The following is a 24,610-nucleotide window of genomic DNA, read 5'->3' on the forward strand; positions in this document are numbered from 1 at the left end:
GAAGGGCCTGGGTTTGAATCCCCGGCTGGGAGGACAGGAAATTAGCATGTTCTCACTGTGTCTACGTTGGTTTCCTCCAGGTGCTCCGGTTCCTCCTTTCTCTGCCCTGTGATGGACTGGTGGCCTGTCCAGGGTGTTTCCTGTCTATATGTGGTATGTTGCTGTGATGCAGCCAGTACAGCTCGTATTTACTCTGATTTGATCTTATTAGTTGCGTTAGGCATCTTGTGTAGCTCAGCACAAGCCTTCTGTTACATTTACATACATAGTCCAGTACCTTAACCACTGAGCTATCACTGTTAGCATGGATGTAAGCGATCCTGACCTGAGTGTTGTAATGTGTGATGCACGTGAGCAGAACCAATAACATTAAAATCAATCATGTTTATTTGCAGAAAAATTATTTTAGGATAGTAATAATTTTTAGTCAGATTATTGATTTTAACATTTCTTCTGTTTGTGAAGAATTTGACCTTATGTAGCTGAGTGTAAGATTCCACTGGTGTTTTGTTCTGTGGATTATTTGAGAATGAAGGACGAGCTGTTGGTACGACTTTACATTAGGTAAATAAGACTGTGTCTGACTCTGTGACTCCTGGTGCTCACCTGTTGATCCCTTGGATCCTTTCTCACCTGAAACTCCAGTTTTACCTGGAGCCCCTGGGAAACCTGAAAGAATAATTACAATCTCAGATAAATCACAGGATCTCATTCCGTGTTGTTTCCTGTATAAACTGATGTGTGGAAGCAGGTTAAAGATTAAAAGAGCTCTTACCTGGAACACCCGGGTCGCCCTTTTCACCATGATCACCTATAAAACATCCATCCATACATTACAAACCTGTGAGGATCAGCATTAAATTAAAAACTATAAGAGAGATACAGACCTTTAGTTCCTGATGGACCCTGAATCCCTCTGTCTCCTGCTCAAAACATCAAATCAAATCATAAATAATCATTTAAAATTGAGTTGATCTGATTATTGAGCTATAAAAGGAATTAGATGATGATTATGTAACCTGCCTTTAGGCCCTGCGGGGCCCATTTCTCCTCTGAAGCCTTGAGGACCTGGTTCACCTGTACAGGACCAGACACAGGTCATTCATTCTGTCCTCAAACATTCAGTATAAATTCTGAACACTTTATTTATATAGATAACAGTTCTTACCTGGTGTACCTACCAAACCGTTAGTGCCCGAGGAGCCTGAAACAAACATAAACATTTATAATCAATAATTAAATGATTCCTCGTATTAACAGCGTATAACTGAATGAAGTGTAAATAAACCTTTGGGACCGGGAGCACCAGCAGCACCAGGAAAGCCTCGAGCTCCCGGTTCTCCTGGAGAGCCTGAAAGAAACCACAAGAACATTGTTTAATTAAGCTTTTATAAAATTAGTTTTAATCTGTGATCTGCTGCACATTTATATAACTAACTGATGAGAGAGACCCTTAATTTCATGCATGTTGCATTTCATTTAAATAAAGTGTCTGTGAAATACCACAGTAAATGGTTTTAGGTTTAACCCACACCGGACTTTACAACCATTACAGTTCTTATACTAAATCCCATAAAGTCCAATAAATAATTTGTAATTGTGATAACAGAGAGCAGAAAAACACGACACGTTATTATTTCTGTAGTTTGTGGTCAGTTTTACAGCTTTTATACTAAAAATGAAACAGTGAGGTATAAAGTGTTTAAGAGTAAGAATTACACATTGTGTTTAGCATTAGCTTTTATAATAATAATAATAATTACTTTAACTACAACTAAAACAGACTGAAATTTAAACAAAAATGCTGCTAATTTTAAATGTTGTTTTTGCAAGAATTAGATTGAATCTGTTGAACCACTAGATTTACTGGGTTCGACCAAACCAGCCTGATGCTGCACGCTCACATAAATCCATCAAATCAAACTGAATATCAGCGCAGGGGTTCGTTTCTACTGAAAACCTGAATAAATAAACTTATTTTCTTTTGTGCATAAAAATAGAAGATGAATGATAATGTGGTTGCATAAATATTCACACCCTGTAACACCAGAACTTGTCACAAATTCCTGCAGCTCCTGTAATATTGCTGAAGGCCTCTAGGGAGCGTCCCAGACCTGATTTCTTCTGGCCCCTTCATCAGTTCTGGAGGGACATCCGGTTCTTAGTCATAGTTGTGCCGTATTTGAACCATTTGTTGATGATGGTTCTTTCCTGGTGTTCTGTATGTAATGTAATGGAAATGTTTTGTATGTTCTCCTGACTGATTCCTCTCTAAGATCCTTTGATGTTTTGCTTTGAGGTTTTGGAAGCTCTGATGTTTTGCTGTTTAGCTTCATCAGAGTCTCTCACTGATATCAGGTACTGTACTAACATCAGCTAAAATGTGATTGGTTCATTCTGAACACAGCCACGCCCCCTTAAATCGTTTTAGATTTTATTTTTATTTCCCTCTATAAGATTTAAGTTTGCTGTAATTTAATTTGTACAGATTAAAGAAAACATTAAAGTGAAATTAATCTGAACTGATTCGTCTTGCTCTGATTGGTTAACAGCGAGTGTGTGTATGTGTATATGTGTGTGTGTGTGTGTGGGGGGGGGGGGGTTAGGGTTATAGTTGGGGGGTGTAAACTCTAACCTCTTTCACCCTTCAGTGCTGATGAGCCTGGTATTCCTGGTAGTCCTGGAGGCCCGTCTCGGCCCCTGAGGCCTGGTACCCCCTCTGCCCCCTGCTCCCCTGTGGCATAGAGAGAGAAGAATCATTAAAATCATTCAGATAAAAGACAGATCGACCAATAAAATCACACTATAGAGAACGTACCTGCACTTCCTTTCTGTCCCTTTGATCCTTCATGTCCTGCAGGTCCAGTTACACCTGGAGAACCTACCAAAGATCAATAAACATTATTAGATCATCAGATTATATAACAAAATTACATACAATAACATAATTACATTAAAATAAATAAATAAATAAATAAATGTAGCACATTGATGGATTTCTTACCTGGCATCCCTGGAAAACCGTTTTCTCCTGAAACACATCACAGTTCTGTTAGTCATGTTATATATTCTGCTTTTATATACATGACAAATAAATCATAAAACCACCTGATATTAAAGTCCCCTGAACCTAAAAAATAATTTATATTTATCTTGGCGGGCATACGGTATACTACATAACATATACAACATATTACATACTACATACTGCATACTGCATACATACTACATACTCCATACTGCATACTACATACTGCATACTACATACTGCATACTCCATACTGCATACATACTACATACTGCATACTACATACTGCATACTACATACTGCATACTACATACTGCATACTACATACTGCATACTGCATACTCCATACTGCATACATACTACATACTGCATACTACATACTGCATACTGCATACTACATACTGCATACATACTACATACTACATACTACATACTGCATACTTCATACTGCATACAAACTACATACTGCATACTACATACTGCATACATACAGTACTAGCCGCTGTTTTTAAATCACTGCTAAAAACATACCTTTATAAGCTGGCATTTGAACAGTGAGGAGCTGTGTTAATTTTAATTGTTTAGTCTATTTGTATTTGTTTTTTTTTGTCTCTTACTCTGTATTTTTATTTGGTTTTTACTTTTTTAATATAATGTTGTGTTATGTATGCTTATTCGATGTACAGCACTTTGGTCAACGTAAGTTGTTTTTACATGCAGCATACTGCATACTACATACTGCATACATACTATATACTGCATACTCCATACTGCATACTACATACTGCATACATACTACATACTGCATACTGCATACTACAAACTGCATACATACTATATACTATATGTAATTACAATATTCAGAATTTTCAGAACAGTTGGGACATTTTGTTAAATGCTGTAAAAATAATCTGTAATTGATTTATTCTACTGAACATTATTAAACTGATGTTTTGGCTGAATAATTTCAGTGTATTTTGTAAATAATAAGATTTTTTTTAATGCTTGCAACCCTTGCAGTTCAGGTCGGGCAAAATAAGAGAAAATATTTAAGTTTAAAGTTCTGAAACATTCCACAATGATTCAGTACAGTGGTACAAAATACAAGGAAGTTGTTCATTAAAAATTGGAAATCTTTTCTTTTGTGAGTTTAATAAAGATTAATAAAGAATTATCAGACCACAAATCTTCATTTACTGCATTTAACAAGCTTTTCAGTACATAGAGTGTAAATTTATTTACATTTAGTAAATATATCAGTACTTTACTGCATGAGTACAGTTACAGTACAGTTCTAGTACTGTTATACTGTTCTTCAAAAAGTTAGATACCATCAAATACCACACTCGTTTGGATATTAATAAATTCTTAATAAATTAATATTATTAATAAATACTTCTCTGAGAATCTGAAAATGCTAATCGCTGTGTGAGCTTTATAATAGATCATTTATTTTATCTCAAGAGAAATGTAATAATATTATAGATTTTATAAATACTAAAAAATGTTATTACACATTTATTATTGTTCTTCAGTATATATACTGTATATAATTACTTCTAATTTAGCTTTTACAGACCTTTAGCTCCTCGTTCTCCAGAATCACCTGAAAACAGAAATAATTTTACAAGATCAAACATAAAGAGTCTCAGCTGTCTGACTTTTAAATAAAGTATAAATTATTATTATTATTTTATAAATAAGAGCTTTCTAGTGTTTTTGTTTCCTACCTTTGGATCCTCGATCTCCTTTTTCTCCTTTTACTGAGTGAGCCAGTTTAGCTAAATAATGAAAGTATTATATAATGTTATACATTTGAAATAAACCTGTAAATTAAAGTGCAGCTTGTTTAAATAAACTTCATTTTTATATTAATAAGTTATTGTGTCTCTGTTATGGAGGAGGAAAAACCCACCTATAATAAAATATAATGAATTAATGCAGCATAGAAACGTATGAACTCAGTAATTAGGAGTAATGAGGGCGTCTCAATACTTTAGCTCATACAGAGTGTTTCATTTCATTTTCATGTTTCACCCCCACTTTATTCTGGTCAGGGTTGCAGTGGGACTGGCTTTCCGGGAATCACTGTGTGTATTAACACACCCCGGACATTTACATTTACATTTTCATCCAAAGCGACTTACACAATGAGCAGAACATGATGAGCAATTGAGGGTTAAGGGCCTTGCTCAGGGACCCAACAGTGGCAACTTGGTGGTGGCGGGGCTTGAACCGGCAACCTTCTGTTTACTAGTCCAGTACCTTAACCACTGAGCTATCACTGGCCCAGACAGAAAGCCATTCTACTGCAGGGTCTCTGTCATCCCACGCCCCCTGTCCTCCCTCAGACACAGCCAATCATGTCTGTATGTAGTGCCCGACTGGCGGATCCCAGCAGTAGTGTGCTAGCGTAATTTACCGCTGCTCCACCGAGCGATATATATTCATATTTTTATATATATATATATATATATATATATATATATATATATTGTTGGTGTGTGTGTCAGTACCTTTGAAAGCCTCAGATTTGATCTCAGTATCCAGGAGGCTCTGTATAGTCCTCTGCAGGTTGGTCGTGTCTGTTGCTCCAAGGTTCAGTGAGTTATCGAACTTGTCCATGTCCATAAACATCCCATTACCAACCTGTCGACTGCTGTGAGCCCCGCCGGCGTGGACCATGCTCTGAAGTACATTCATCTTCTCCTTCAGCTTCCTCACCTCCTCCGCTGTAACACAAACATCAACAGTCGTGGCAGCTTAGTACCATCAGTGTTATTCACTGCAGAGTATTCTGGGTGTTTTTGGACTAGAATTAGACCTTAAAAAAAGAAAGACCAACACATCCATGATAATAAAGTGATTTACCCAGAGCGATGAGTCCGAACAGGAAACCGAGCAGCAGCAGCAGGCCGAGCAGCAGCCCGAGGAGCCACTTCCACCAGGAGCAACAACTGGGACCACACCCGAGACAGCCGCCGCCTCCTCCTCCACCACCACCCTTCTCTGACTGGATTTCTACAAACATCCAACATGAACCACAGCTCACATATCAGGTCCTGACACAGTCCAGAAAATACAAAAGTAAAAAATAAAAGACTTACCTGCATACGTGGCTTTATCTTTAGTTGGAGCTGAAGATCCGTCTGTAAATGAAAAACAGAATCACGTATAGAATCCTTACATCAGAATTACTGATTCACTGTTTAATAATTAGTTGATTAATTAAAAGCTGTAACTCCAAATCTAACCTAATATGTCTGTTATAATTTAAACATTCCAAAATCTCTCGGCATCCTGGAGCTCATCAACCTAAAACATCAATTAAACAAACATGAAATTATTTTTAAACACGTTTTGGGTGGCTCGGTGGGTAGCACTGTCGCTTTACAGCAAGAAGGTCCTGGGTTCGTTATAGGTGAATGTGTATGTGTGTGTGTGTGTGTGTGTGTTTATGTGTGTCTGCCCTGCCTGTCCAGGGTGTTACTGTGTGCCTTGCGCCCATTGAAAAGCTGGGATAGGCTCCAGCACCCCCCGTGACCCTGATTGGATAAGCGGATAAGAAAGAGAGTGAGTGAGTAAACACATTTTTATGAGGATTTGATCAGTAAATGAGTGAAAACTATTCCAGTCTTCTGTTTAGGTTTTATATATTTATATAGACGACCAGAATGAGAGCAATTTATTCATTTAATAAGACATTTATAAAACATTTATAAAAGCTTACAGTAGGAACTTGAAGCTAATTTGGTCGCTGCTGCTTCAGTGTAGCCGCTTCCCTCCTTCTTCAGAGAAACGTCAGAAATGGATCCTTAAAAACAACATTGTTTAAGAGTACAATTTTACTATTTTTACTTTATAAAACTCATAATTAACCCATTTCCTATTAATTCAGAACTGAACCTTTGTATTTTTGTTAAATTAATGTATTTAAAAATGTAAAATGATTTATTCATGTTTATTTTTGTACCTGCTTTTCCGTTTAAGGTGCCGCTGGAGAACTGCTTCCCGCTGTCCTTCGACAGAATGAGAACCTCCGTGTCCTTCTTTATAGGAACGTTCTCTTTCTCCAGGATGATGAACTTTCGGGGTACGTCATCATTAACAGTACGTGCTGTCATGCCTGAAGAGGGGAGGGGGTCATCATTCAGGGGGTCCAAAACATCCGGGTCAATACAGTTAAAGTCAAAAGTTAAAGACATTTGAATAGAAAACGTTTGTCGTGCCGGACTCAGATTTCTATTATTTCTGCAAGTTTCCTGTGACTGAATAAATAAATGATCTTTATCCAAATAAAAATCTTAGATCTGTCCTTTTGTTAATAGTCTGGAACAATTCAGGTTAAACCTTTGAGTAAATTTGCTTAAGCACAGAGTCGACTTTCCACTTTAGTCCACATACTCCTGATAGGATTGAGTTCAGGACTTTGGAATAGTGATTTCTAAAGCTTTATTTTTCTCCAAAACTAAATCTAGGCACAAGCACAGCTAAGCAGCTCTTCTAAGCAGCTCCTTAGTTTACATCGTGGTTCTAACACACCTTGAACATTGAATCTCTGGACAGTGTTTATATCACATCACAGCTGAAGCAGATGAAGCTGGTTATAAAATCCTGATGATTTAATCATGCTATAACCCAACTTTAAGTTATACAGACCAGCAGTAGGTTTAGGGTCAGTAGTATTAACAAAATCTCCTGCTTAGAGAAGTTTAGAGTTTTAATTCTTTATTTAATTTTAAGTATTTCTCATTTCAGCTGTGTAAAAAAACAACTTTCTAATGAATAATCACAGTTGTTCATTGATTTCTTTGACCCGGATTTTAAAATATTTTTTGAAACCCACAATAAATCGATAAAACCAAAAATACTGATACACGTTTGTGTGTCTCATTCAATTAGTTTGAAGAAAATAAGTTTATAAAAGAAGTTCCAAGGCTGTCATGACATTCACGTTCTTTAGTTCATGTAAACTTTATCTTTAACTGTGTGTATAAACTATTTAAAACGTCTGGATGAAAGAACACTCGTGGTTTATAGTAAGGATTTCAGTACCTGTAGATACTCCAGTACTGACGAGTCCAGGAGAAATGTTTTTCTGCACACCGTATCCTACACACACACACACACACACACACACACACACACACACACACACACACACACACACGCATACACACATACACACACACACACACACACACATTAACATTGATCAGGGCTTCGTTTACTGTATAAATGAGCCTGATGTTAAGTGCTGTACCTGAATGTGTGTTAACAGCATTCGATGTGAGAACTGCAGTGGATGGTGTGGCCAGATTATTCTGGAAGCCGTACACTGAAAATCAGAGGAGATTTAATTCAGGGTGGAGAACATGTAGACTTAAATATAATGTGAATACTGCACAGCATTAGGGGTTGGGAAGGATGGAGGGTATGGGGGCATGGCTTAAACCTCACTATGGAACTTTTCTTACATTCCTTTCCTGGTTTACTCTCACCACCCCAAAACATGCCTGCAGGTGGATTTACTCTAACTGAGTGGTCTACTCTAACTGTTTAAAGTGGGGGGGGGGGTGAATACTTTTGCTCAGACAGGTGATTGTGTGTGTGTGTAAGCATGTATTTGGTGGTGGGGGGTGAATACTTTTGCTCAGACAGGTGATTGTGTGTGTGCTAGAAGATTAAAATCACAGCACTAACAGCACTAAGCTAAATGAAGACTAGTTAGTGTTAGAGTTAGAGTTAGTTAGTGTTTACCGGACAGTGATGAGGGGGAGGTGGTGTGTAGAAGACTCGACCCCGTGGTCATGTTGTTGGTGTTGCTCTGGTAGCCGAACGCTGTGCTGTTGGTGTTGGAGGGCAGTGAGGAGCTGGTCCATGTGTAGGATGGAAGTAATGAATCCAGAATACTGGTGTCGTACTGGCCTGCAATTACAAACACATATTACACTTATTCAGAAAGCTGTACCCTACATGGTCAAAAGTATCTGGACACCTGTCCATGAGCTCGTTATACATCCCCATTAAAAACTGTTAATAAATAAATAATAAAAATATAAAATATCATCCTGTGAGTGGAAGTTTTATTGGTGTGTCGTACCAGGCTGGGTGTCGTGTTTGATGATCTTAGCCTCGACTTTGGCTTTTTTTGGGACGGGCAGAGTGGTGGAGGCTGTAGAACGTGTAGGACTGACGCTGGACGAGCGTCCACTCTGAACCAGCTTCTTCACGTCATCGAGCTCCGTCCCTGAAACCAGGACGGTCTGAATTAGTTTTATTCTATAATTAATTAGTTTAACTTTTTGTTATCAATTAGTTTAACTTTTCTGAATGAACTAAAATAAATCAGTTTATTCATAAACAAAGTAAACTGAACGACAGCAGATTTATTTCATTACACACTCAGTGAAATCCACATAATACACCAGTAAAAGCATTATAATATCAGTTTGACTAAAATTAAGATTTAAAAGCTTTAAAACTCTTTAATTGTAACTGGAACTGAGGCCTGAATGTGATGTAAACAAACGTACATCTGGTTGAAGGAGACGCACTCTGTAATCGGGCTCGTATTTCACTCTCTACAAAAAAACAAACATTAGATCAGATTTTAAGCTAATTTTTTACATTTGACTTAATTAATAATTCAAACCACATTTACAGGAAAAGTTGGGACGTTTATTAAAATTCAGTAAATAGAAGAATGTGTGACGTCTTTTATTCTCTTCAATCTTTATTTAATTTCAAGTGTCTCACTGATCAGCTTCATTCTAGTTTGTAAATAGAAACACGTTTAGAATTTGATGCTGTAACAGATTCCAAAAAAAGTCAGGATGGGGGCGTGTTCCCCCCCTGTGTTCCATCAGCGTTCCTATTAATTTCTACTGTTTAATGTGTGACGAACTGAGGACACTGATCACTGCAGGTTTGTGAGTGTAATTTTTCTCCATTCTTGCTTCATTTAACTGAAGTTTCTGTCTCTCCAGATTCTCTAAATCTGTTTACAGTATCATGTACAGTAGATGGTGAAAAACTAAATTATTTGTAATCTTTGATAAATGTTGTTTTTGAACTGATTGAAGTTTGCAACCCAGTGATGAGCCACGCCCCATCATTGCTTGTACAGACTGATCCTTTAGTCGATCATGATTCCCTTACCTGGTACCTGTAACTCACCTGCTCACTGTGGAACGCTCTAACTTGAATATTTTATAAACTTTTCACTTTTATTTTGCCTCCCTCACAACTTTTCTGGAAATGTGATTTATAAATATAAGAATTCAGTTCTTTTTATCTTTAATTTAGCTACAACAGTGTAGAACATCATCATGTTTAATCCTGTATAAAATATTTCAGCATCAGGAAATTGTGTATAATTAAATGTTACCTCGGGTGTGAGATCTGCCTCTTGATGAACCTGTTAAAAACACAGAATAATTTATTATATAAGTATTTTTTATTGATCTCCAGTTATTTCACATCACCGCCACAGTGTCTGTACTAATGGGAGTAATGGGAGTGAGCAGCACCAGTATAACAGAGGTTAAACTGGACGGAGCTTTTCATTTACATGTTGACCAGCCAAGAATCGTGCTGCTACATAACTGAGTACATTCCAGTCTTACCAGTCACCTCTGCTTTAAAACTGGGCTTTTACTGGGCGTCGCTGCACGAATGATTTATTAATTATTAAAACACATAATACTCTTAAAAAGGTTAAACTTCTAACCGTAATCTTTCCTCGTGATCTCCGGTGATGAGTTGCCACTCGAACTTCCTAAACACACAAAAAATCTAACAATTTTAAATAAATATTAAACTAAACATAAACAATAACTGACTGTGATTATATTATGTGTTATAACATGATATTGACATGTTTTTAAGTGTGTGTAAGATAATTTCATGTCTGAAGATGATTGTGGTGTCTGAAGTGTGTTTAATCGTGTATTTACCATCATAACCTCCAGTGTGAGACGTAACAATCGTCTTCCTCTCAAACATAGGTGACTGACCAATAGAGGAGGAAAACCCTTGAGTCTTTCTCGCCCCCCCTGAACTGGATCTGCTCTTCGAACCCGAGTCTTTTGCAGTCACGTTGTCGTAACCGCCACTGCTGCCACGCCTCCCTCGGCTCCTACTGCTCACGGTGGATTCATCTCCCAGGAACAGAGCCGAATCGAACCCCGAGCCCACGGCAGTAACACCCACTGTAGCTGAGAGACAAGAGGAAAGTATTAATGCTAAAAACTGAGCTACAGCTAAAGTCAAACATTTACATACAAACATACATAGATCACTTTATTAATCCCAGAGGGAAAGTCAAGTATTACAACAGCTCAAGGTAGACACACATACACATATACATACATATACATACATACATACACACATACATACTTTTATACATACATACACACAAACATACATATATACGTACATACACACATACATACACACATACATACATATATACATACATACACACATACATACATATATACATACATACACACATACATATATACATACATACACACATACATACATATATACATACATACACACATACATACATACATACATACATAAGTATATCTTTTCATGGGACAACACTGACAAAATGACACTTTGACACAATGAAAAGTAGTCTGTGTGCAGCTTATATAACAGTGTACATTTATTCTTCCCTCAAAATAACTCAATATACAGCCATTAATGTCTAAACCACCGGCAACAAAAGTGAGTACACCCCTTAGTGAAAGTTCCTGAAGTGTCAATATTTTTTGTGGCCACCATTATTTCCCAGAACTGCCTTAACTCTCCTGGGCATGGAGTTTACCAGAGCTTCACAGGTTGCCACTGGAATGCTTTTCCACTCCTCCATGTTGACATCACGAAGCTGGCGGATATTCGAGACTTTGCGCTCCTCCACCTTCCGCTTGAGGATGCCCCAAAGATGTTCTATTGGGTTTAGGTCTGGAGACATGCTTGGCCAGTCCATCACCTTTACCCTCAGCCTCTTCAATAAAGCAGTGGTCGTCTTAGAGGTGTGTTTGGGGTCATTATCATGCTGGAACACTGCCCTGCGACCCAGTTTCCGGAGGGAGGGGATCATGCTCTGCTTCAGTATTTCACAGTACATATTGGAGTTCATGTGTCCCTCAATGAAATGTAACTCCCCAACACCTGCTGCACTCATGCAGCCCCAGACCATGGCATTCCCACCACCATGCTTGACTGTAGGCATGACACACTTATCTTTGTACTCCTCACCTGATTGCCGCCACACATGCTTGAGACCATCTGAACCAAACAAATTAATCTTGGTCTCATCAGACCATAGGACATGGTTCCAGTAATCCATGTCCTTTGTTGACATGTCTTCAGCAAACTGTTTGCGGGCTTTCTTGTGTAGAGACTTCAGAAGAGGCTTCCTTCTGGGGTGACAGCCATGCAGACCAATTTGATGTAGTGTGCGGCGTATGGTCTGAGCACTGACAGGCTGACCCCCCACCTTTTCAATCTCTGCAGCAATGCTGACAGCACTCCTGCGCCTATCTTTCAAAGACAGCAGTTGGATGTGACGCTGAGCACGTGCACTCAGCTTCTTTGGACGACCGACGCGAGGTCTGTTCTGAGTGGACCCTGCTCTTTTAAAACGCTGGATGATCTTGGCCACTGTGCTGCAGCTCAGTTTCAGGGTGTTGGCAATCTTCTTGTAGCCTTGGCCATCTTCATGTAGCGTAACAATTCGTCTTTTAAGATCCTCAGAGAGTTCTTTGCCATGAGGTGCCATGTTGGAACTTTCAGTGACCAGTATGAGAGAGTGTGAGAGCTGTACTACTAAATTGAACACACCTGCTCCCTATGCACACCTGAGACCTAGTAACACTAACGAGTCACATGACATTTTGGAGGGAAAATGACAAGCAGTGCTCAATTTGGACATTTAGGGGTGTAGTCTCTTAGGGGTGTACTCACTTTTGGTTTAGACATTAATGGCTGTATATTGAGTTATTTTGAGGGAAGAATAAATGTACACTGTTATATAAGCTGCACACAGACTACTTTTCATTGTGTCAAAGTGTCATTTTGTCAGTGTTGTCCCATGAAAAGATATACTTAAATATCTGCAGAAATGTGAGGGGTGTACTCACTTTTGTGATACACTGTATATACATACATACACACATACATACATATATACATACATACACACATACATACATACATACATGTGTACACACATACATACTTTTATACATACATACACACATACATATATACATACATACACACATACATACATACATACATACACACATACATACATATATACACACATACATACGTATATACACACATACATACATACAGTATATACAGTATATATATATGTATGTATGTATAAAAGTATGTATGTGTGTATGTGTGTATATATGTATGTATGTGTGTATGTATGTATATATGTATGTATGTGTGTATGTATGTATATACTGTATGTATGTATGTGTGTATGTATGTATAAAAGTATGTATGTGTGTATATATGTATGTATGTGTGTATGTATGTATATACTGTATGTATGTATGTGTGTATGTATGTATAAAAGTATGTATGTGTGTATATATGTACAGGGGTTGGACAAAATAACTGAAACACCTGTCATTTTAGTGTGGGAGGTTTCATGGCTAAATTGGACCAGTCTGGTGGCCAATCTTCATTAATTGCACATTGCACCAGTAAGAGCAGAGTGTGAAGATTCAATTAGCAGGGTAAGAGCACAGTTTTGCTCAAAATATTGCAATGCACACAACATTATGGGTGACATACCAGAGTTCAAAAGAGGACAAATTGTTGGTGCACGTGTTGCTGGCGCATCTGTGACCAAGACAGCAAGTCTTTGTGATGTATCAAGAGCCACGGTATCCAGGGTAATGTCAGCATACCACCAAGAAGGACAAACCACATCCGACAGAATTAACTGTGGACGCAAGAGGAAGCTGTCTGAAAGGGATGTTCGGGTGCTAACCCGGATTGTATCCAAAAAACATAAAACCACGGCTGCCCAAATCACGGCAGAATTAAATGTGCACCTCGACTCTCCTGTTTCCACCAGAACTGTCCGTCGGGAGCTCCACAGGGTCGATATACACGGCCGGGCTGCTATAGCCAAACCTTTGGTCACTCGTGCCGATGCCAAACGTCGGTTTCAATGGTGCAAGGAGCGCAAATCTTGGGCTGTGGACAATGTGAAACATGTATTGTTCTCTGATGAGTCCACCTTTACTGTTTTCCCCACATCCGGGAGAGTTACGGTGTGGAGAAGCCCCAAAGAAGCGTACCACCCAGACTGTTGCATGCCCAGAGTGAAGCATGGGGGTGGATCAGTGATGGTTTGGGCTGCCATATCATGGCATTCCCTTGGCCCGATACTTGTGCTAGATGGGCGCGTCACTGCCAAGGACTACCGAACCATTCTGGAGGACCATGTGCATCCAATGGCGGTGCCGTGTATCAGGATGACAATGCACCAATACACACAGCAAGACTGGTGAAAGATTGGTTTGATGAACATGAAAGTGAAGTTGAACATCTCCCATGGCCTGCACAGTCACCAGATCTAAATATTATTGAGCCACTTTGGGGTGTTTTGGAGAAGCGAGTCAGGAAACGTTTTCCTCCACCAGCATCACGTAGTGACCTGGCCACTATCCTGCAAGAAGAATGGCTTAAAATCCCTCTGACCACTGTGCAGGACTTGTATATGTCATTTCCAAGACGAATTGACGCTGTATTGGCCGCAAAAGGAGGACCTACACCATACTAATAAATTATTGTGGTCTAAAACCAGGTGTTTCAGTTATTTTGTCCAACCCCTGTATATCAGTGGTGGCTGCTGGTCTTTCAAAGAGGGGAAGCTCATTGTCGGCTTACATCATAAAATTTGTCAATTTATTTATATATAAATTCTGCCCTCCGTTCCTTTTCAAGAAAATGGCCTGAACTCAAACAAGGAAATGTTGAAATGATGTTAAACTGAAACAAATACTGTGAGTGTGTTTTATTTACACAATGAACAATGGAAATGGTCGAGTAATTTCACCGAGCAAATACCAAGAAATGGGTTGCAGCAGTTTGTCTTTCGACTTCACTCGCAAAATCCGCGATGGGACTGAAGATCTCAAAATAGCTGTCAATCAAAACGGGATTCAGCCTTTCGACTGATCCTCCAATCATCTTGCAGAAGCTCCGCGTCCAGACCCGCCCACAGCTCCATTCACCCCCAGAGACGCTCAGCGTCCGGGGGCTGGACAAAATCGTGGCATTTATCCAATGACCGGCGAGTTTCGAAGCAATGAAAAAAACCCTCCATGCAGCCCCATAGAAGTGAAGAGACGCTCAGCTTCTGCGGGTAAATGCATCGACGCTCCGGGAATGTACGAGAAGTTCAAGTCAGTGGATTTGTGATAAGTAGCTGATTCTGAACCAACTCATCTTTCAGATGAACGTGTTCTAACACATTTGTAGTCAATGAAATGTTAACACAACTGTACATATTTCACCATTTAATTTTTGACATTTTAGGGAAAGCTGAGCTTCACTTGCAGTCTTAGAGAAATCGCCACTGATATACATACATATCTGTCTGTGTGTTTATCTGTCTAGGGGACACACTGGGAAGTCAGGAATACTGTGGACAGGGTGCCAATCTATTTGGCCACCGTTCCAGACAAAACCACTTATGTCTGTGTAGACGCCCCGGCTGGCTGACAGCCCCGCTGAGACTCAAACCTCGATTCCAGTTTTTAAATTGCTATTTCATTTATTTTTATAGACAGATACTCTAATAATTTTATTAAGACTGCATAAAATGTGAGTGCCCTCTAAACTAGCTGTGACCCTGAGACCTACAGTAATGGTGTTTGATCCCTTAGACGACCAACCATTCGTATAGAGTTCACTCTGGCCAATATAGTAATAAAACAGCTTATAAAATGATAATAGAAAATCCCGAAGAACAACATTAAATCATAAGAAATGATAGGAATGAAGAAAGTATTGGAACACAGCCGTACTCTTAAACAGTATTGAAACACAGCTATACTCATATTGTAATCTCATCCAATTATTGTTGTAGGGTTTAGTTAATGAAATAAAAGTGTGTCCCGACTTTTTTTTCTTAAATTAATGATAAAGGAATAAACGTTCTTACAGGATGTGAGGTAGGAGGTTCCGCTGTTTGGATTTACAATATTCTTCTCGAAGCCTCCGGTTCCCCAAGAGCTGCTGCTCATGCTTTTACTGCTCGATCCACTGAAACCCTCTGGAGAAAAGATCACAAACACCACATCGTTATTTACCCCCACACATCGTTATTTACCCCCACACATCGTTTACTCCAGTTACCCCTCAGTATAATGTAGTCGCTCAGCCTACACATGTTTAGATCTTTAATTTTATACTGCAATTATGTGTGTGTGTGGGGGGGGGGGGGGGGGGGGGGGGATGGTAACATAAGGTCACTACATTTTAGTTGTACTGAAAATAAATGACAACGTGATGATGTAGCAGGTAAAAACGTTTTTGTTGCATTTCTTGAACTTATTTGTCAAAATTTAAAGTAGAAGCAGGTTGTAACAGGACTGGACACGCCTCACTACAGTGAGCATGAGGTGAATCCCCACACACCTGCAGGAATGGAAATAAAACCTATTTGCAAATATTTACTCAAGGTAGACACAGAAACATCCACAACCCACAATAAAGTAAGTGGACAGAACCGGGACAGAGCAGGAGTGATAACTGGATGTTATAATATAACAGGCTGCTCCAGCCGTCCGGGACCACACAGCTCTCAGTAAACAGGAGCGACAGGGAAGTGTTCAAACCTGCCGGTTCCAGTAACGCATGAGTGGAGGTCTGTAGCAGTGGAGGATGTGAAATGTGGTCGGGGAATTGGATATGACTAGACTGAGAGGAAAATCGGAAAAAAAAAAACCCATAGAGAATTGTATTTCTTTTATTTTCTCCAGTTCATTTCTGTCTTTTGCCTGTGGAGTGTTTATAGTTAATACAGTATAGTTAATAGTTAATAGTTAATACAGTGTAGTTAATAGTTAATACAGTGTAGTTAATAGTTAATACAGTATAGTTAATAGTTAATACAGTATAGTTAATAGTTAATAGTTAATACAGTATAGTTAATACAGTATAGTTAATACAGTATAGTTAATAGTTAATACAGTATAGTTAATAGTTAATACAGTATAGTTAATACAGTATAGTTAATAGTTAATACATATAGAAGTTAATACAGAAGGATAATCTAAAAGCAGTAAATCAGCAGTAAGGGGGATTTTTTTTATTAGAAAGGTTAGAAATAAACAGAACTGTGAGAATGTGTGCATTTTAATTTTTAAAATGCAGGGCAGTTTTTAACCTGGTACTTGAAACTATTTTATTCTGCTGCTGCATGGTCACGGTACAACAAATGTGCACAATCAGTGTGGAATGGTACAAAAACAGCATCATAATAAATCACACAGCATCACAACTGAGGTGAAATGTAAAAGAAACTTACTTGGTGGTAATGATGTGAGTCTGGATGTTGTAACTGTTGTTTCAGTTAAAACTGAAAGAAAAAAAACATGTTTGTGATTCTTTTTTTTGTAGTTTTTATTTAATTGTGTAACATTATAAATATAAAAGAACATAAATGTGTAACATCCTCAATGTGTGGGAATCATTATAAAGTCATCATGGTTTAAAAAGATAGCATTTGTTTGGAACAGTTTTTAAATGTACTGGGTATCAAATCAGAAACACACAAAACGGCATTTTTATTTTAGATTCTATTATTAACAGAACAGAAAAGATCAGATTATAAAAAATCTTTGATCTTCCACATCTTCATAATGTAGATAACCAAAATGTGACCTCAACAGCTACTAAGTTTACAATTCCCCTTTTAATAAACCCTAAATAAAAACCCACTACTGAAATTTGGGACCACACACACACACACACACACACACAAGTTTATTTAAGCAGCACTATGTAATGATTCTCACCTCTTTCTCCAGAATTCCGTCCTAAATCATCTGTTTGTCTTTTTAAAGCGTCCATCCCATACTAAAGGCAAGGCAAGGCAAGTTTATTTGTATAGCACCTTTCATACACAGTGGCAATTCAAAGTGCTTTACATAAGGAAAAAATTTATTAAAAGCATTCAAACATTCCTGAGATCTAGAACCTCAGAAAGACTTCTTGCAAACATTTAGTTACAATTAAGAACATGAAATTCAAAGAAGAGAGATAAAAAATTAAAAGAAAATATTGTAAAATATAACCTACAATTTAGGGAATATGAAATTAAAACAAGAGAGATAAAAAATTAAGAACATGAAAACTAAAAGAAAATATAGTAAAATATACACTACAATTTAGAAGAGCATGAAAAACTAAAAGAAATATGGTAAAATGAGGGTAATAGCAAAAATTTCGAGCTCAATCATAGGCACAAGAAAAACGTTTTTAACCTGGATTTAAAGATTTCTACATTTGAGGAACATCTAATATCTCCTGCAGTCTGTTCCAGTTATATGCAGCCCAACAGCTAAATGCTGCTTCACCATGTTTAGTTTGGACTCTGGGCTCAACTAGCTGACCTGAGTCCATGGATCTAAGAGATCTACTGGGTTTATATTCTCTAAACATTTCTGAGATGTATTCTGGGCCGAACCCATTCAGTGATTTATAGACCAGTAGCAGCACTTTAAATTCTATTCTGTAACTAACCGGAAGCCAGTGTAGAGATTTTAGAACTGGAGTGATGTGCTCAGTTCTCTTCGTCTTAGTTAAAACTCTAGCAGCAGCGTTCTGAATGAGCTGTAACTGTTTAATGGTCTTTTTGGGAAGTCCAGTTAAGAGACCATTACAATAGTCCACCCTACTGGAGATAAAAGCATGGATCAGCTTCTCTAGGTCTTGTTGGCACACTAGACCCTTGATTTTGGCTATATTTCTAAGATGGTAGAAGGCTGTTTTGGTGATGGTTTCAATATGGCTGGTGAATGTGAGATCTGAGTCTATTAAAACGCCAAGATTTCGGACTTGGTCTTTGGTTTTTAGAACCCGGGAACTGAGATGTTCACTGACACTAATCCTCTTCTCTTTGCTGCCAAACACGACAATCTCTGTTTTGTCCTTTTTTAACTGTAAAAAATTCTGGCTCATCCAGTTATTGATGTCCTCCAGACACTGACACAGTGAATCTATTGGGCTGTAATCATCTGGTGAGAGAGCCAGATATATCTGTGTGTCATCTGCATAACTATGGTAATCAATGTTGTTAGCCTGTAGCATTTGGCCTAATGGCAGCATATAAAGATTGAACAGAAGAGGTCCGAGAACTGATCCCTGGGGGATTCCACATGTCATAGCCACCCTGTCGGATTCACAGCTGCCAATAGTGACGAAGTAACTCCGGTCTTCTAAATAAGACCTGAACCAATTAAGGACTGTTCCGGAAAGTCCAACCCAGTTTTCCAACCTGTCCAGCAATATTCTATGATCTACAGTGTCAAAGGCTGCACTAAGATCCAGTAAAACCAGGACTGATATTTTACCCGAGTCAGTATTCAGCCGTAGATCATTTAACACTTTTATGAGAGCCGTTTCAGTGCTGTGGTGAGGTCGAAAGCCTGACTGAAATTTGTCAAAAATAACCACTGGAATTCAAAAAACTGCTGACTTGACTGTAAACAACTTTCTCAATGATCTTAGCTATGAAAGGAAGATTTGAGACCGGCCTGTAGTTGTTTAACACAGACGCATCCAGAATTCTCTTTTTTAGGAGTGGTTAAATGGCAGCTGTTTTCAGTGACTTTGGGAAAACGCCTGATTCTAGTGAGCCACAAACAAACATCATTAAGACAAAATGTTCATATTTAATTAAACAAGCCACTATATTCACTTTAATAACATATTAATAAGGTGTACATTGTAAACTGTAAATGCTAAACACCTACAATGTGTTACTTATATTATCAGTTTTTTTTAAGGGGGGGGGGGGGGGGGAATCTACATCTACATTTCTGCCCAGACCGCCATTTTACTGCCTCTTTGTTTATTGTAATCAAAATTATATTAAGATTGTTAGCTTGTATGCAGGGTGGGATGGTAGCACAGCTGGTAAAGTGGATGCTGCACCGCAACATGGGTCGTGAATTTTATCTTTAGCTCCTGTCACTGTATCTGAGTTTGGTATGTTCTTGTTTTTCATCAGGTACTTGTGGCACCCAGGTTAAAGTTAGTGAGAACTGTGAGTTTTAATGATCATAGAGCTCCATCTCACAACAGATATACGGCAAAATCATGTCACAGAGATCAGCAGGAAGGCACAGATATACAGAATCATGCCCGTCTGTTGTACCATTTATAGCCGACAGAGGGGGCACGGAGCCACAGATCATTAACATTCCGGTTTCTGTTAACTGGCCATCAGCTTCTCTTCACTGAGTAAGTCGTTAATAGAGGGACGTGTATTTAATCACAGTTTCTTTACTTGCTGCTGGCTGATCTGTTGGTACCCGTTCTTCTCTATGATGCCAGGCTCGGATCCGGATCACTTTTCTGCCTGCACTGACACCAGCACTCTGGACGGGCGAGTTGTCTTTGTTCTGGGCTCCATATTTAGATACACACTGGGCGGCGGTCGGTGGAGTGGCGGTTCTGCTCAGTTTATCACCGGCCGCTTGTTCTGGGTTTCCTCTGTAAATTATTTTGAGATCTTGGTGTTTGTGTTGAGCTTTGTTGTGACGACCAGTTTTCATTTTCCATTCACTTACTCCGCCGCGGAGGTTTTGTGCTTTTCATTTGTTACTTTTTTGTTATTCACATTATTTTGGTCACATTATTCATTTTCTCCTTTTAACTACAGTGGTGTTTCTACTTGGTTAAGCATCCTGCATATTGGGTTTGTTTCAGTCGCTGCAGGGCTGCACCAGGTTCCTCAGTGGTGAGGTGAGATCCACCCTCTTATGTCACTGGTTTGGGTTACATTAAAGCTCTGATCATTTTTTGTGTTGATTTATTCTTTTAATTTACACATTTATTTATTTTAGTCATGAGTAAACCAGTATTGTTGTGATATATAACACTAGTATTAGAAGTGAATTTTGTGGTAAGTTTAGGTGCTGATCTTGATCCTGAACAACATAAACATTCAGGATTAATCATGCTACAGTAGAAGAGGTTAGGATTAAACGCCTCTTCACATCAGAGTAACTTTCACTCATCACACCCACTGGAATGTCTTCTGTAAAACCTCGGATGCCGATTAGAAAAGTTTTACTTAAAAAAAATCCTAAGCCTTAAAAGCAGAATGATGACATCCATCTCTTATAAAACACACTTTATAATATCATATACATATATGTGTTATAACACCTCACCAGATGTGGACTGTGGTTATTAAACATTACATTAATATTTATATCAGTTATAAAGCCGAGTTTTACTGTTGGATATTTTTATAAGATAAATATGTAAACTAAATAAGAAAATCTAAATAATTCACACAAACATAATCTGTCCCAATAGAGTTAAAAGTGCAGAATAAAAGTAAATCAGAGCGCTGTTCATGTTCATTCTGTTCTTTGTGAGTCTAAAACTGAAGATATAATTTCTGATTTAGATGTTACGGCAGGTTCGGTTCTAATGGGAAACACCGGGCACAGGGCAGGAATACCACCAACAATTATGATTGAATAGAATTAAAGCAATTGAGGGTAAGGGCCATGCTCTGGGGCCCAACAGTGGCAACTAGGTGGTGGTGGAGCTTAAACCATTAACCCTCTGATTACTAGTTCAGTATTCAGACTTTAACCACTGAGCTACCGCTGCACTGCTTAACCCAAAGTGCTCAGCTTAAACATTTAAGTGTACGAATTCATTATAATGTTTCTTAAATTATTTAAATGAACTGAGAACATTAAAGTTTGTTCCACTCTGGATCCACATTAAGCTTCAGATCTTTCACTAAATTATAGGTGCAGCGTTTTCACATGTATGTTCCCCTAATACTGATGAACAATTCATCACATAATTATGACGTACTTTAGCATAATGTTCTTTTTTAGGTTTATAAAATAATAAAACGATCATGGTAACAAACATACAGTCTGTTCAAAAGAATATTTATGATTTATTGTTTTATTGGTGTTTATTTCTCAAGGCTTAGAAAGCACAATATCAGTTATCAAACAACTCTTGTTCTTTGTTAGAATTTATATCTTTAGGGACTGAATCATAGGATCTGATTAGTAATATTTTTACTTTTTTATTCTTAGATAACAGGGATGTGTTAGAATAAGTTAAGAATAATGCAGATTTATTTTATTAAAAACAAAATGAGAAGCCACAAACTGGTTTAAATACATTACATTAATTGTAAATACATGAACTACTGTAACTTAATTATAATTAATGTATTTACACCATTTTCCCCAGACAATAAATGTCCACAAATAAATGTAAATAAACACTAAACTTTAGTTTTTTGGTTTGGTAAATACTTTTTCAGCAATAATGGCCGTATAGTATTGAGTATAATGTAAACATAATTCTGTTATTAAACTGCTAATCCTAAACCTGTATAATAATCCAGTCATGTTTTATCATCTGTGTGAACAGAAGTAAACAATCCTGCAGCACTTTACCTAAAGTCCAGGAGAAGCTCAGGAGAAAATTCTGCTTCTGTTTAAATGTTCCTGATGAAGATTCAGCAGAAATCCAGAGTTGTGTTGAAGATTAGCTGAGCTACACAGATATGAGGAATAATCTTTTAGTTTTTTTATATTCATCCCACTTTCTCAGACAAGCCTCCACATGACTGCTGGGCTGGGTTTTATACCGAACCACACCCAAGTGTTTGGCAGGACACACACACACACACAGTTACACACACAGACTGGAAAACTTTTAAATAAAAACAACACCTGAGGGAATGGTAATACCAGCCTGTATAATTATCTCTGAGACATGTTCAGGTACGAGAGCTGAAGCCGGGCAGATTTTACACCTTTGTTTGGTGAATCCACACATTAAATCTTACACGTTTTTACACACCAGACCTCAAGTTTAGAAAGTGAATTGAGGACAATCCACAACAATTTTACATTTAGTCACAAAACACAACTGCAGTGATTTTGGTTTGCTGCAGATTTTCACGTACCTGGTTAAGCTTTCTAGTCTTTGTTAACTAGATAAACAATCAGAAACATTCAGATAAAACCCAGGGTAAAAAGAGTAACAAAATGTATAGACAGGTAGTCTTTAACTATAGGTGGTACAAGTTATATACACTGTAGAGGTTTTCTGGTATTCTGGTTGTGCTATAAGATTTTTTTGGGCATATGATGAATATAATCATTCACCGTCTACCATACATAACAGTTTAAAAGATTCAGGGAATAGATAATAATCTGGTCAAGGCTGGAAACCACTGTTGGATGTGAATGACTTTCTAGCTCTCAGACAGCACTAAATGAGAAAGAGTCAAGCTACTGTGATAAATACAGCGCATGAGCTCAGGAGCACTTCAGAAAACCATTGTCACTTAACACAGTCCGCCGCTGTCTCATGAAACTCAATCTGAAACAGAGAAAGCAAAAATTAATTCTATTCAGGAGAGAAACAAGTGCAAAGGCTAAAATCTGTCATGGCATGAGTGACTTACAAACCCCATTTCCAGAAAAGTTGGGACGTTTAGTGAACACAGTAAATTCTAAACGTGTTTCTTTTAAACAAACTAGGATGAAGTTGATCAGTGAAACATTATAAATCTTTTCTTTCTACTTATCAGTGAAATGAAGATTGAAGAGAATGAAACACATCACACATTCAGTCTTTTTACTGACTTTTACTAAACATACAACTTTTTCCAGAAATGGGTTTAACTGAAGGTTGTGGATGCAGTTTTTATTTCTCTCGGTGCAGTATTTTAGTTTAACATTTTTTAAAAATATTACAAAATAAATGTATAGAGTTAGTAAATACACTGTTAAAGACCTAAAACTATATATCATGTCCATATTAATAACTAGTGAATATTTTAATTTATTTATTTTAATTAAGCTGAATTTTTAAAACACATCCTAATACATCAAATCCACTTCATGTTTCTGACCATTGTTAGTCCTGATACCAGTATTAAGCACTAATGGTTTGGTGCATCACTACTTTAAATACCATTTACGGTCATTGAAGTTGATTAAAGATGTTTGTCCGCCAGCTCAGACATTTCCACATGGACGTTTACTCTCGGCTCCAAGGTTCAGCTGAGAATTCACGTGCGTTACGATAAATTACTTAGGACGATTTTAAAATTAGTCATCACTGCTGCTAACCCTAACCCCAGACAAGAATGTGCAGAACTAAATGAAACGACTTATGATGTTTATTTAACGTTAGATACAAACAATCTTTCCTATGATATAAACACGATATGCACCTTCAGTCACAGACCTTCCCGTCAGTACCTGTATTCAGCCCACCACACCTTCTGGGTAT

At 38.0% G+C, this 24,610-nt stretch overlaps 1 protein-coding gene across 3 annotated transcripts in view; it reads right to left on the reverse strand.

The window, feature by feature from the left end:
- col17a1b (collagen, type XVII, alpha 1b) overlaps positions 1 to 22,849 on the reverse strand; it is a 35,594-nt gene extending 12,745 nt beyond the window's left edge. For 2 of the 3 annotated variants that reach the window (XM_062996346.1, XM_062996344.1), the window contains exons 1-28: positions 22,759 to 22,849; positions 18,109 to 18,169; positions 17,619 to 17,669; positions 16,251 to 16,361; positions 10,987 to 11,247; positions 10,761 to 10,808; positions 10,419 to 10,448; positions 9,565 to 9,612; positions 9,132 to 9,278; positions 8,789 to 8,956; positions 8,292 to 8,366; positions 8,084 to 8,140; positions 7,002 to 7,154; positions 6,759 to 6,842; positions 6,136 to 6,177; positions 5,900 to 6,049; positions 5,545 to 5,760; positions 4,759 to 4,809; positions 4,608 to 4,634; positions 3,005 to 3,031; positions 2,819 to 2,881; positions 2,636 to 2,734; positions 1,289 to 1,351; positions 1,169 to 1,204; positions 1,024 to 1,077; positions 888 to 923; positions 776 to 811; positions 607 to 669 (exon numbers count right to left, since the gene is read on the reverse strand). In XM_062996346.1, coding sequence (XP_062852416.1) covers positions 607 to 669; positions 776 to 811; positions 888 to 923; positions 1,024 to 1,077; positions 1,169 to 1,204; positions 1,289 to 1,351; positions 2,636 to 2,734; positions 2,819 to 2,881; positions 3,005 to 3,031; positions 4,608 to 4,634; positions 4,759 to 4,809; positions 5,545 to 5,760; positions 5,900 to 6,049; positions 6,136 to 6,177; positions 6,759 to 6,842; positions 7,002 to 7,154; positions 8,084 to 8,140; positions 8,292 to 8,366; positions 8,789 to 8,956; positions 9,132 to 9,278; positions 9,565 to 9,612; positions 10,419 to 10,448; positions 10,761 to 10,808; positions 10,987 to 11,247; positions 16,251 to 16,361; positions 17,619 to 17,669; positions 18,109 to 18,163 — 2,251 coding nt within the window. In that variant the 5' untranslated portion in view covers positions 18,164 to 18,169; positions 22,759 to 22,849. Of the gene's footprint in view, positions 1 to 606; positions 670 to 775; positions 812 to 887; positions 924 to 1,023; positions 1,078 to 1,168; positions 1,205 to 1,288; positions 1,352 to 2,635; positions 2,735 to 2,818; positions 2,882 to 3,004; positions 3,032 to 4,607; positions 4,635 to 4,758; positions 4,810 to 5,544; positions 5,761 to 5,899; positions 6,050 to 6,135; positions 6,178 to 6,758; positions 6,843 to 7,001; positions 7,155 to 8,083; positions 8,141 to 8,291; positions 8,367 to 8,788; positions 8,957 to 9,131; positions 9,279 to 9,564; positions 9,613 to 10,418; positions 10,449 to 10,760; positions 10,809 to 10,986; positions 11,248 to 16,250; positions 16,362 to 17,618; positions 17,670 to 18,108; positions 18,182 to 22,758 lie in introns of those variants that run through there. The other variant, XM_062996345.1, reaches the window with a different exon arrangement.
- Positions 22,850 to 24,610: the final 1,761 nt, after the last annotated feature.

The sequence above is a fragment of the Trichomycterus rosablanca genome, chromosome 5 (assembly GCF_030014385.1).
Source record: "Trichomycterus rosablanca isolate fTriRos1 chromosome 5, fTriRos1.hap1, whole genome shotgun sequence".
NCBI lineage: Eukaryota > Metazoa > Chordata > Actinopteri > Siluriformes > Trichomycteridae > Trichomycterus > Trichomycterus rosablanca.